Genomic DNA, 14876 nt, shown 5'->3' with positions numbered 1-14876 from the left:
ATCCAACCAACACAAACTCATCGTCACACATAATTGATCTTGTTTCAGTTGAGTTAAACGAAAAAACAAAAACATGAAAAATACCTTCCGTAGTGCCGAGAGTCTCGTCTACTAGACCAACAACAATTTGCCAAACAACACACATGAGCAACGTGCTGCGTCGTCGTCTCGTATAATTCATACTATTATTTTATTATTTTTTAAAATATTTACTTTATAAACGAATTTGTGTGTCTCGTACATGAGAAGTTAAAGAAGAACAACAACAAAAATCGGCTTTTAATAATAAACAAAAAAAAAACCGGCAGAAAAAAATTTCATTCACAAAAATTTTCTTTTGCACGGCACGTAATTGGATGAATTTTTGCTGACTTACACCTTTTTTGCGTGGTTTTTTGGTCCGTTATCGTTCGCAAGAAAGTGCAATGGAACCGCACATTGACCCAGACATCGCTGTAAAAATAAATAAATAAGAAAAAATTCTTACAACTTTTTACGAGTAAACAATATCAGCAGGTTTTTGTTGTTTTTTCGTACGAAATTCGGATGATTCATGAGAAAACGACAGAAAACACACGTCGTTGTTGCTGAAAAATTGGTTAGAAAATTGATTGATTTCTTTTTTGCATGAGATTTAAATGTTAGAGTTAACACGTGTTTTAAAAAAAATTAGTTGACTTTCATTCATAAAACTTTTAATTTTTTTTTATTGAAATATGAAGACAAAAAGGTTAGTGTCGTATTTCTGGATGACTTTAAGCACAAGCAGGCAAGCAAATAGAGTAAAATAATGTGAAATTGGATGCTTTTATGTCAATATTTTTGAAAAATATTTGGTTAGATGGGATTTGCAGGACTTCCTAATGATTTGATGTAACGAATTTTTGAAGAATTTTGATAATTTTAAAGGGAATTTGGTCATTAATTTTTTTTTTTTTAATTTTAATTATAATTATAAAAGGACTTTAAATTAATGAGAAACTGAAATTTAACAAAAATTTAGATTTTATAATTTTTTTAAAAAAAACTTAAATTTAGGTCCTCTAAATAATTTTTGTTCAACAACTCAAATTAACAAAAACTGAAAAAATAAGAAATTTTTAAAAAATTTTCAATTAAAATGAATTTTGAAGCTCAAAAATAAGTGTTAACGCAAAAAATAAATAAATTTTTGTATCTTTTTGATAAAATTTAACATGAATAATTTATTTTAGTTCCAAAATTAGTCGTTCTTTCAGTGTGTCGTGTTATAGAATCGCTTAGCAACATCTGTGGATCAATAGTTGAACTGAGAAAATATGAATATTTTTAACCGTTACTTCGACACAGACTTTCGTTAGTTTAGTTTTTGAACCAAACAGATGTTCACATGAAAATTAAATGCTTTTAAGATGTTTTTGTAAGAAATATTGGTATAAAGTTCCTCACAGATGGCATTCAAGAAAATGTATTTGACGATTTTGGTTTCGTTCAGTAAGCTTAAATATTTTTTGATTCAAAAATTCGTTATGATTTTTAAAAAAATTAATTTCAGATATTTTAATTTTGTGAAAAAAACTTATTTTTTATTAATTTTATGTAAAATTGAAGCAGAAAATCTCAAAATTTTAATTAAGATGAAAATTTTATAATTTAATATGTTTTATTTAATGAATTAAATAATTTAATTAATTTATTAATTATTAAAAATTTGAACAAGAATTTCAGTAAATTGAAAATTTTAGGACAAATATTCAAATTTAAACTGCATTTTACGTAAATTTATTTTTTTTTCGAAAAATCTTCATTCAAAAATTATTAAAAATTTTAAAATTATTTTCTATTTTAGATATTTGACATTAAATTTCATATAAAAAAAATTGAGAAAAAAATAAGAAAGACAAAATCGAAAACATTTCTTTAATTTTTCGTTAAATAATATTGAATCAAAATATTTTTAAATGGAATTTTTGCTCAAATAATACAAAAATTCAATGGAATAGAAATATATTGACTCAAAACATGTTTTTCTTTAAAAATTGAGGCATTTGCTGAAAAACATTATAAAATTAACTAAATTTCAGAAAAATATTTTTAAAAAATTGTTTTGAAGCAGAATTGATACAAACATTCGAAATTCGTCATTAAAAATAAAAAAAAAATAATTAAAATATTTCTAAATTTTATTGCATAAATTATCCTAAAACTTTTTACATCATTTTTCTAACTTTTTATAAAAATATTTCCGAAATTCAATACAAAATTGCATGAGCTTAGTCAACAAATATTTTTTTTTCTTATCTTAAAAGGCAATCAATTTCATAACAATATTTTTGCTTAATTCTCATATTTTATATTTTCATAATATGGCACTGCCGACGACGAATGCAGCGTGTGTGGCGGCAACGGCGACGATCCACATCCACTTTTGTAATCCATTTGTGTCAATGTCGTCACTTTCAGACCTAGAATGACAAAAAACAAAAAAAAATCTTATAAGAAAAGTGAAATTAAAACTTGTCATCAAAAATTTTTAACAAAATGCAAGTCGAACAAAATTTAAATCGAGTGACGATTGAAATTCGAGACAAAAAATCATCGTACAAAGCTTCCATTGTTCCGTTTTATGAATTGTTTCTCAGTTTTTTAAGTGATTAGTAATTTACGAGGTGTCAAAAAATTTTCTTACCACTTTCACTGTTATTTGTGTTGTAGGGACTTGTGCCGTAGTGCGCGGTTGTCGCAGATGGGTAACTCGCGTATTCAAGAACGGTTCCCGGAGCACTTGGAGGCGATGCGTAAGGTCGATAAGCGGTTAAATTATCTGCTGTCACAATTGTCGGATAGAAACTGCCTTCTTGCGTGACATAAGTTGGAGGCACGGCACTTGTTGGCACCGTCGAATTGCATTCGTAGGTCGTGTAACTTTGCGTTGCGGTATAAGGCGATTGAATTTCACTTGAGCTCCCGATGCATTCGGACATGTTGCTGTAATACGCGGGATTTGGGTACGGCTTGATCATTTGCTTCTTGCGGAATCCACGAGGACGACGACGTGAACTTCCCTCTTCCTCGAACATGAATTCGGCGGATTCGTCAATTGTCCAGTAATGGCCCTTGCCTGGCTTGCCACACTCCTGCAGAAGATTCTGAATGAAAATTTTTGCTTTTTTGGAGGATTTTTCGAACAAGCGAAAAAATGTTTGCTTACCTTGGGTAATTTTTTGAAACATTCATTCAAGCTTAGATTGTGGCGAATTGAGTTTTTCCATCCGCTGTAGTCGCCGTTGAAGAAGTCGTACCTGAAATAATTAAATTTTTTAATTAAAAAATTATTTTTATTTAAATTTTAGATCACTCGTAATTTATTTCAAACTTTTTGTGTTAGAAAAAAAAATTTAGGCAAAAAAAATTTCAAAATTATTAAAAAATTTGATTCAATGAAGTCCCTTGTTAAAGAACCAAATTTAAAAAAAATCATTTTGTGAAAAAAAATCACGTAAAAATTTTATGAAAAATTAATTTAAAAAATTTAATTAAATAAATTTAAAGAAAAAAATAAATTCTTTAAATTAATATTAAATAAAATTAAATAATTAGTTAAATTAATTTTAATAGAATTTTTTATTTTTTTATAAATTTTATTTATAATTTTTAATTTATTTTATTTATAATTTTATTTCACAAATTTATTAATTAATTAAAAAAAAAAATTAAAAAAAAACAATAAAAATTCAATAAATTCTCTAAATTAAATAAAATAAATCAAAAATTTAAAATATTTTAAAGGAATTCTTAAAAAATTATGAAAAAACCCAAAAGAAGTTTATTTTTGATAAAATTATTTTTTTTTCATAAATTTAATTAATTAGAAAATTTAATTTAATTAATTAACAAAACATAATAATAAAAATAAAAATTCTTTAAAATAAAAAAATAAATTTAAAATATTTTAAAGAATCTTTTTAAATAATATGAAAAATGCCCAAATGACTTAAATTTTTGATAAAATTTTAATTTTTTTTTTTAAATAATTTTTAATTGAATTTTTGATTTTTTAAATAGAACAAAGTACAAAAAGTTTGAAATAAATTTAAAACAACCTAATTTAATTTTTTCACAGAAAAATACTCACTTTGACTGCAAATATTTGTAAATCTCACTCAACGTCATTCTCCGATCCGGGGTACTTTTGATCGCCTGAACAATCATATTGATGTAACTATGTGGCGGTTTCTCCTGTCTCCTTCCGCCGGTCTTCTTTTCACCGCCACTCGTTGCATTACTTTCCTTATTGCTCGTAGTTGACGTTGGCGAAGTCATTTTCGGCGATGGAGTTGTCGTCGGTTGTGCGTTATTATAACACATCACGCCATTTCTCGGATTTGGCGACGTTTTTGGCTCAACAGGCGATTGTTGGCGTGGTTTGTAAGGCGAATAATCCGAGTTACTCAACATTTGCGGCGACGAATAAAAACTTTGACTGACTTTGCTGTGGTCGATTACTTGACTGGATAAATAAACGGGAGCACGAATTTCCTCGGAAGGCACTGCGGCACGATCGTAAGTGATGTAAGGACGATCAAAAGACGAAGAATGATAAATTCGGGAGTCAGATTGGTCCGCAGAAGTCCACGAAGGACGATCTTGGTTGTAAATTCCGAGTGTGGCATAAGATCCGATAATTCCAGATGACCCGTGTTTGTCCTCAGATTGATCGTCGGTGATTGGATATGCGGTGCCGCCCGAGTGAATTGACATATCCGAGCGATATAAGTAACTTGTTGACGAATCCATTGGATGATCTTCGATTTTTATCATTTTTTGTTAACTTCACTTTAATTTTTTTTTGCTTCGTTACGCGAACGATACTTTTTTTTATTTATTTTTAAAATATTTTTTTTAACAAATAAATAAATAAATATTAAATTGTCATAATATACAAAAGTCTCGAGATTGGTTACAATTGTTTCGTTCCGAGATTCTCTTCTTGTATAAATATTTAATTTTTTTTTTTCAAAAATAAAATAAATAAAGTTTTTTTTTTCTTGTGGTAACTGACTCAATATGTGGTAAAGTTGAAATAAAAATAAAAATTTAATTGAAAATTAGTCGTAATTAGCACGAAAAACGTCTGAACCGAGGAGAGACTTGAACAAAACTGAAAATTTTTGTGTTCGCATCTCATCGCGTATACTAAGAATTCGATGTGTCGGTACGAGATCTGGGTTGGTTTAGATTTTTGTACGATCCATATGTGGCATGTGTGTCGAAGAAAATATGTAAAGTGTGGAAATGTGTGTTCCAGCATTCGTTTCTGATGGAATTTTTGGATGAATTGGAGTTTGTAGTCAAGAAATTGAGGTTTTTCGAGGAAAATTCAAATAATTTTAATCGATTTTGTTAAGTTATGTTTTTTTTATTATTTAATTCTAAAAATTCTATTATTAATAAAAAATTATTTAAAAAAATAGTAAAAAATTAATAAATTATGTGATAAAAAAAATTATTGAAAAATTTAAAAAAAATTTAATAAAAAATTAAGAGTTAAAAAAAAAAATAAAAAAATTAATAAATTAAAATTAAAAAAATTTAAAAAATTAAAAAAAAATAATAAAAAATTAATAAATTTTTTAAAAAAAATTAAAAATTATTTAAAAAAAATTAAAAATTATTTTAAAAGTAAAAAAAAAATAATAAATAAATTAATTAAAAATTAAAAAAAAAAAATAAAAAAAAAAAATTAAAAATTTAATTTATAATGAATTTTTAAAAATTAACTTAATTTGTTAGAATTAAACCAAAATTAAAACCAAACCAAAATATTACCAAATTAAATTTTTTTTTATAAATTTTAGTATTTAATAAGCCAAATTCTTCTTTTCTGAAACAAATTTTTAACTTTTCTGACATATTTAGTACTTTAAAATTTTTATTTCTAAAAAAAAAAATTAAAATCATAAATTTCCTCCATAATTCTAACAAAAATGGAGTCTCTTCACTTCTTACCATTCACCTGTTCCATACACCTGACTCATCTTTCATTTTAAGAGTTTCAATGGACTTTCAATTTCACGACAAATTAACGTCTACACAGCACTTCGTACAGAAATTTCATGGGAGGAGTCAACTTCCCGCATACGTTCGTTCAAATTTTTCACTGCTTGTGACGATGGTTGGTTAATTTTCTCGCGTTAAACGTCTCGAGATGAAAAAATATTAAAAATAACTTTGCACATAAGACCAAAAGATGAGAATTTCGATCTGATGTGACTTTTTATAACGATTTTTTAATAGCAGAAATGTCGTCTGGTTGACGTCATGACTTATAAATTACTTTGTCATGTTCCATCTTTGAGTTTTTTTTTGTACTTGTGTGATCTTCTCTGTGGCATTTGTACTTTGTAGCGAATTATTTTTATTGCTTGTTTGTTGTTTTTCGTCTTTTTTACTGTGGGAAGTTTTTTAATTTTGAAGATGCGGTTCAAAATGGCGGGATATTTGTCTTGATTTCGTTTTTAAATTAAGAAAATTTAAAAAAAATTAATAAAAATTGATTTTTTCAGATTTTTTTGGTTAGACGTCAATAAACTAAAGTCTAAACAACCACTGAAACGATAAAATTCCACAAGTTCAATTAAATATTTATCAAAACAATTCAAAATCATGACCTTTCCCCACTTACGAGCAGCATCAAAACTAACATCTTAATCATAAACACTTTCGCTACGTGTAACTTGTTGTAAATATTTAACTGAAAAATCTTTTAAACAATATTTGTTGCTGTTATAAATGCAATTCTTTAAACAAAAATTAAGAAAAAAAATGAACCGATAATAATAAACAACTTAATCTCCATCAAAATATTTGGGAAACCCCTTGTGATGACGACAAAAACTCCGTACAGAGGCATTGTTTAATCAATCGACCGACCACTAGAAGTTTAAACAAAAAATTGTTTAATCACTCCGAATTCATCATAAATAAAGCATCTGTCTACGGAGTCTTTAGCTCGTTGATGAAACGAGTGAAAAAAAAAATAATAATAAAATTGTAGAATTTAAATATTTATCCTCTATTGTATAAATATTAGGGAGACTCCGTAAACAAATCAACCTCAATGGGTCCTCCAAACTACTAGACGTTCATTCATTAATTCCGCGAGCGAGAAAACTATCGGACGAGGTTTCGTGGTTTCTTCTTGCTCATTTATTTATTAGTATTATGGAAAGTACTTAAAATTGCACGCCGGAATTTGTTTAATTTTAAAATTGAAAGTGAAATTTATGAATGATGGATCTCTTCAATGAACTTTCCGTTCCAGCTTAGATGAAAAATTGTTTACACTTTTTGGGGTTTTGCAGTTTATTGCACTTTGCAACGAAGGCAAAGTGATGAATGAGTAAATTTTAAATTCATTTTTAGCACTTTTATTTTCAGAGTATCAATGATGGAAATAACTTTTTAACAAAACATGTCAAAATGTGTCAAGGATATCCGATTCCGAGGTTTCAGTCTGTCGTAAAAAGACATAAAAGTAAATCATAAAATTGATTTTTTTTTGTATTTCTTTGATTTATTAATAAATTTTGTTTTTTTGCAGCGAATCACAAGTGTTGGACCATTTTGTGATTTTAGTTGGTGAATAGAAAAAAAACTTCAAAAAACGATGTTAGATTGTTTACATGATGATCGAGTCGTGTCAGGTCTTTTTACTTGTGCGACGATTTGAATGTGTTTTGCAATGGATTGCACTGTAAGTAATTTTTTTAACGAAAGTTTGTTATTGAAACATAATTTTTTATGCTGAGATCTAAATTTTTGCTTTTATCGCAAAACTTTCATTTTTTCTTTATTTAACTAAATTAAAGATTCAATATACGCTAATGTCCCAATTTTGCATTAAATCCGAATAAATTTCATTTTAAATTATTTACTTCTCATAAGATAGTTGATTATCCTATCACCGGAACGATTTCTAACAAACTTTCTAACTATGTTTTATAATCTAGGATTTTTTTCTTTTACATGTTAATGTTCAATGTTATGTTTTATGTTAATTATTTGACAAAAAAGCTTCAACAAAAGGCAACTTGGTAAATGACTGGCTTAATGACAAAATTGTTCGACCTGCATTATTGGCACAGAAACTAATAATTTTAATAAAAGAAATATTGAACATTTTATTCATCAGCAGCAAAAATACTGAACAGCTTTTGGGAAGGAAAAAAGCAAAGAGTAAAATCACAGATACAGACTAAAAATTGCGATTTGTATGTATGTAAAAGTCTTCAGTTACAGCAGAGAACCATTACAAAAAGGCAACGGCTTCTCAGGATGGCTGGATCTATAAAGGCCATTCACCCCTCGGCTATCGCCAACAAATCCGTTTTTCTACCTAAGGGGCAAGCTTCACCAGCTTCCTTGCTCCTGCTACTTCTACTAATAGCTGGTATTGAACCAAATCCTGGCCCCAACAACATCATCTGGCATTGCTCAGTTTGCGGTGAACGGCTGAATAACAACACCATTTCAGTCCAATGCAACTGTTGCAAAGAGTGGTGCCATCTTCGTAAATGCACCAACCTACCATCTCATCGGAATTGGTCCAATCAATTTGTAGCTCCATGCTGCTCTCAACAAAAAGGCAAGAAGGAAAACCAGCAAATTACTCAGGTTTATACAGACGTATTAAGTACTTTATAATATATCTCTATTTTCAAAAACTTCTTTCGTCAATGATCACATTTAAGATGATAAGTGTAATATCAACTAAGAGTCAATCTTTCTTTAGTACATTGATTTATTCCTGAAACAAGATTTTTTTGGAAAAGCTTTTAAATTTTCTACAAAATTTTTAAGAAATTGTTTGAATTTTTGTTTTTGTTTTTATTTCTTTTACAATTTTTTTGAAAAAAAATTGCTCAAAAAATGTCTCACAGTGTATTTATATTTCAAATTTTCACTCTTCCACGTTATTAGATTTTATTCATTTCAATGAAGAAATAAAATTCAAGACGAAGAAAAAAATCTGTGAGGAAAATTATGACAGATAATTTAAACAATAGAAGATATTTTTAGACATTAAAACGTGAAGAATAATAAAATTTTTCATAAAATTTGAAAGAGAATATTTCTATGCTTGATGTACTTGAACTGTTCGTCATGTTCATGGCATGTTTACATGAGGTTTTGGTCTCATCTCTTTGAGCTCGATGTTTTCAATTCCGCCTAACTTCTCAGGCTGGAAGTTTAAAATGACTCAACATCCGCATTATCATTAAAATTTTCACAAATTAATACGTTCTCGCGTATCGAAAGAATTTATCGTACATGAATTAACATAATAATTAATTTGCAATTAAAGTTATTTTTGGATGTGTGAAAAGATATTTTGCAGATACGATGATTCGTTCTTTCAAGAAGACTTATAAATGGCTGATGAGAATTTTTTTCGAGTTCTAATAAAACTTCATGAAGTTGGTTTAAATTTTTGTTTAAATTAAAAAATGGAAGAACATAAAAAAAACGAAGAGTTAAAATATCTCCAAAATTAAAAATATTATTTTTTATGTTGCATTTCCACAAAAAAATACACACATAATCTAAATATTTACATTAAATCCACACTAAATTATGACTCTTTACGTCGAATTTCTTCAGTGAAATAAATGAAAGCCAGACCTGTGTCTTCCGAGGTGATAATTGTACGAAAAGCATGTGAATTCTATCAGTCTGGCTACAGAATTTCCTGTGATTTTTCATAGTCAAGACGTAAAAAAAATTAGTAAAAAATCGATTTTTTATGGTTAATTTTCGAGTAATTACTTCGAAAATCAACACAGGCAATAAAAATAGATCTGTAATTAAATTTATTTGAATTTTTGTTGATTTTTTGGAGAAGCGTTTTTTATGACGGTCTTGATTACTCAAACCTATAGAAACCTTTTTGTGGCACATGTTGGACTTCAAAAAATCACAAAAAAACAATAAAATGTTAAAAAATGTTTTTTGGGAGCAAAACATATAAAAAAAAGTTCAAATAAAAAAAAGGATTTTCGAACCAATGAACGCCGACGGTCGTAACTAGTGTTTCGTGTCAAGAGTTTTACATGATTTTATGAAATGTTATACGATGTAAATAAGGGTGTTTTGCTGTGACGGGCATTCATCATGTCATATGCGTGTCAGATGTGGAGCAACTTTGGGTGTTTTATGGTAGATTTTACGGCAATAGAACTTTATTTCGAGCGAACAAGTGAGAATTTTTAAATTTTTCTGAGAATTCTTATTTTGGAAGAGTTGCTTTTTGATCAAAAAGCCATTGAACTTCAAAGTTTTTTTTTTAATTTTTACTTTTTTCTTCATTTTTGACTAAAAATTGTCCAAAATACAAAAATTATTTAAAAACAGATTTACAGGAAGGCGCCTTATTCTAATCCCTGTAGGTAAATAGCTCAAATTTCTTTAAATTCAAGACTTTCTCTAACATTTTTTTTTACAATTTTCATGAATGAACTACCTCACAACTTGCCAAACGGATCCAGATCCATGTTCAAACCATTAAAACTGTCACAACTTGTCTACCGCACAAAAATTTATTACTTTTGGGCCTCACAACATCATTACATCATCATTAAGGTCTGGCCAAAGCGAGAGAAAGGAAAGAATTTCGCTACCATAAGCACCACACGGTAGTGACAGACGATATATTGACAAACAAGACAAAACATAAACAAAGGTTCTCTGTTGAATTTTAAGCAGATTCCAGCAAAAAAATTGTTATCTGGATTTTTTATATATTTTAATCCAATGGAGGGCAAATTTTATCTTTTTAAACTGTGACCGAGACGATATTTTGTTTATTTTATGAATGAAATTGGTGCGGTGTTGAGTTACTAATAGCTGACCGACGATCGAAGAAAGCTGGCAAAGGTGATTTACTGCAGTTTTTGAGTTTAGACAGGGAGTTTTTGGTGGTCTCGAGTCTCTGTTTAAACGAAAAAATCGAAAATAGGCGTCTTCCAATGATTTCTGAATCTCACAAGAAATTTCAATACAAAATTTCCATAGAGAGACTTGAGAATTGTCTTCCAGATGTATCGAAATCTCATTACAAAACGGAGAGAAAAAACAACAAACATCGCAATTGAAGCGACTTTTGTATGTTTTGGAACAAATAAATACAAAAACAAAGATTTTTTCTCTTCAATAACAAGCCAATGCTTTAAAACATATTGTCTAATGTTACATTTTGTGCGAGCATTTAGCACCATAAGGCACAATGGGTGGTCCTCGATACCCTTATTTCAGCAAGTCGTTGTGTCGGAATGTTTGCATATTGTTGAAATAATAACTTGTGGACAGTATCGAATACGAATTGTATCGGCTTCGGTTTTCATGTCATATTGAAATTCATATTTGACAGGAATGGGTTGAGAAATAATGTGATGAGTCAGACAACAAAATCTCTGACGACTGTTACCGAAATTTTTTTAAGGCGAGAAATAGGCTTTTTTATAATTTTAAATCATTAGAAGTTAATTTTTAATCAAAATTCTCCAATTTGGTTATAAACTTTCTTCTTTTATTTGAAGGGTCAATGTGATAAATAGCATATATGCACGGTTTTTTGTATGAAAAATTTAAATTATGTGCAATTTATCACATTGACCCTTCATTTAAAAATTAAAAAATATCTCACGAAGATTGATAACTAATTATCAAAAATTACTCAAATTAACAAGATAAACCCTTTTCAAGAGCGATAAAAAAACATCTTGGGTGGCCAATCTTATAAAAATTTGGTTTTTTAACCAACAAAATAATCTGTTTTTAAAGAAATTTGATTGAAGATTTGAACAAATGTGTGATGATGAGACGGTAAAAGATCAGAGAAAATCTTTTTACTTTCACTTCAAGTAGTTTTTTTTCTATTCCACAAGAACATCTTTGATTTTTTATTTTCTTTCGTCTATTACAGAGTTTATCAGACCAGTTGTAGACAAAAAGTTGAATTCATCAAACACATTTTTACATCGACTGTAGTTGTTGTTTAGAGGTTTTAGGACATTTCGATTGAAAAGTTGCTCCTTAATGGTTTGTGATGGTTTCGTGAGTTCAAAAAAAAAGCGCTCTTGTCTTAAACATGTTTTCATGTTAGGATTAATTTGAACAAAATTCACTTGTTTTAAAGAAAAAAATCTTCATAAAAAAGTAAGATCATTAATCTGTATATTTTTGTTTATCATCGAAACGTGTTGTTCTAATATCACATTTAACGCCATCCATCAAAAAGATCAAGTACACAAAAGGTTTCGGAGATGCATTTCATACAATAACATGTTGTTGCTCCATAAAACTAATCTTGCCTCCAAACCCGACACGTGTGTTGCACCAGATTACAATTTTTATTATTTTCAATTCACGGAAAAAAAAATTAGAGGCACTTGACTGTCATCCCTTAAAAAAGATGTTTTTTATTGAAATTTTTAGTAAAAACGTTTAATTGTTTGTTTTTTAGGTCACCAAAAGGGTTCAATGTCTCATAAATTTGACAATAAATTATCGGATTTTGAATGAATTTCTTTCATCATGAACGATTTGAGACTATTTTGGAATGAAATATTATCAAACATAAAGATTCTTTCAACACAATCAATAATGCAGACCATTGAGTTTTGGTCGATGCAATCGGATCTGGTTTCTGTTGAAAAATCTGTCAGTAAGATCTTCAAGTCGGGTTCGTTTGATATAAACTTACCTGACAAAATCTGGAAGTTGTCTTAGAATGACTTCAACGAAAGTCTTGAAGCCCTTGAACTCGCTTGGAAAAACTTTCTTGATTTATGGAAATTTCTTTCCTTTTAGTGACCTCAAAGTCGTTGACAGAAAACCTACAGAATGTTTTTTGCTACCGTGTCTGTTTTTTTTAAAGAATATATTAATAGGAGGCAAATTGTTTACATTAATAATTTATCCGTTTAACGCCTCTTTAAGAAAAAAATTACTGCTGGCAACGTAATGTGACAGACAATTATCACACATGTCAAGACAAATTAACAACTTGTTTAGATAAAGAAAAAAGGAGGCAAGACGTGAAAGATATGATAAAAAATATTAGTAAGTAGGTCGATGGGTGTTCTAATTTTGTTTTGAGATGCTGTTTACATAAAAATTGAATATATGATTTGATAAATAGCGACAAGTTCGGACATTCCATCAAAGAGATTTTTATTCGTGTCGTTTTTTAAATCTCCAAAAATAAAATTGAATCGATGAACCAAATTTCGTACTTGCAACCCAGACATGTGTTTTATTGACTTTATTTTGTAGGATTGATCAAGCAATGAGTAATCAAACGAATTTATTCTGCTTAGGATCTCTTCGATTGATAATTGCGCGCTTATATATGACGCTTATATATGAAACGGCAAATCCTTCATCCACGTCGTGAAAAACATCACAGCCTATGTTATCGGGAAAAAAGCATGTGCGAATATAACTCAATTCGGATTTACGAACAAAACCTCTAGATTCTTTGAAGAAATCTCGAGAGTCGGCATTCGCTTCATCTAAATACGCGTAAAAATCATTTGATGTGCGACGCGGAATCTCATCAATGTCAATTTTTGTTTTCAATTCATCCGACGTTATATAGCACAAACTACATGGATAAGTCGCTTCGAAGGATTCGCATTGACCTAATTGATGTACAACGCGGAGTCTCATCATTGATTTTAATCATCCGACGTTGTGTAACACACAAAGTACATGGATATGTTGCTCCGATTGACCTCCATTCGCATGTCCGCTTCATTGTTGGTTGAAACATAAATCAGCTTAATTTTGTTGTCAAAACACAATTTTTGCTTTAAAATAATAAATATTCCCAAAAGCTCAATTAGTAGCTACAGAACATAGACTTGTTACTTTGTTGGATCCTTTGACTTACTTTCATGGCATAAACATAAACAACAAGTACAACCGCAATGCTTCCATATGGATATCAACGAATACCAAGAATAAGGCATTCAGCTTGGTTAGCTTAATTTTATTTTGTGGGTTTCAGTTTATTGTCCCAACCGAAGTCGGGCTCTGCAAAAAATTGTCTTATAGACTCATTCAAAGTCCATCTCTCCACGGAAATCTTTAGTAAAAGGCGAAAGATTTATTCGAAAATTGAAGAGATGGCAGAGTACCGAACTGTTGCATTCCCCTCGTACTTATTGAAATCTTCTCCATCGTTCGTTAGCGAGATATTAATGTTTCTACGTACAAATGCTCGATACGTTTTCATTCGTCACGTATGTCTGTACTGTACTATACTGTTCAGTAGACCGCTATGAGACGAATGAAATTGATAATTTTAACTGAAACATAAAAAGAAAATAAAAAAATAAATGTTTTAGTATAAAAAATTCTAATTCTTCAAAAATGATCTAAAAACTGAATTCTAAAGCGAAGAATTAATAAGTAAATTTTAATTTTTAAGAAAAAATCTTAAATTAAAATTTAAATATTTTAACGAACATCTAATGAAATTTTGAATTAAAAACCTTAACGAAAGCTCAAACCGACTTACCTGGCTCAACTCGCTCATCTTGAAGTTAACGATCCATACCGCTTCTGATAAAATGACAGTTGGCGCTTTTGTATGTATTTGTAATCCAATGTTTTTGGGTTTTTCGCTACAATTCCTTTTCGGCACTTGATATTTCAGGTAGAAAATCCCTCGCTGATTCTTCTCCATTTAACGTCAAACCTTCAAATCTCCTTGTACTCGTAAAAAATCTCCCAAAAATCCTACAGTTCAAATGTGTTTGTTTGTGACCGTTGCCGCTGCCTGTGTATGTATGCGTTGACGATTCGCACCTCTGCTCGCCCGTACCGCAACT

General features: G+C 29.3%; 1 protein-coding gene and 1 non-coding gene across 2 annotated transcripts; both read right to left on the bottom strand.

Moving 5' to 3' along the window:
* Positions 1-2316: 2316 nt before the first annotated feature.
* On the bottom strand, positions 2317-4800 carry LOC134828945 (forkhead box protein F1). Its single transcript, XM_063841934.1, has 4 exons — positions 4115-4800; positions 3191-3281; positions 2669-3116; positions 2317-2444 (listed from the first exon to the last, which is right to left on the bottom strand). The coding sequence occupies exons 1-4, from the start codon at positions 4798-4800 to the stop codon at positions 2317-2319; spliced, it is 1353 nt and encodes a 450-aa protein (XP_063698004.1).
* A 9256-nt stretch (positions 4801-14056) lies between these two features.
* Positions 14057-14180, bottom strand: LOC134832936 (U5 spliceosomal RNA). The gene has a single exon (XR_010162094.1). It is a non-coding gene; the product is annotated as a U5 spliceosomal RNA (small nuclear RNA).
* Between the last annotated feature and the right edge of the window lie 696 nt (positions 14181-14876).

Source organism: Culicoides brevitarsis, chromosome 2 (genome assembly GCF_036172545.1).
Source record: "Culicoides brevitarsis isolate CSIRO-B50_1 chromosome 2, AGI_CSIRO_Cbre_v1, whole genome shotgun sequence".
Taxonomy (NCBI): domain Eukaryota; kingdom Metazoa; phylum Arthropoda; class Insecta; order Diptera; family Ceratopogonidae; genus Culicoides; species Culicoides brevitarsis.
Note: the sequence above shows the minus strand (reverse complement) of the source record. Positions and strands in the feature narration are given on the sequence as shown.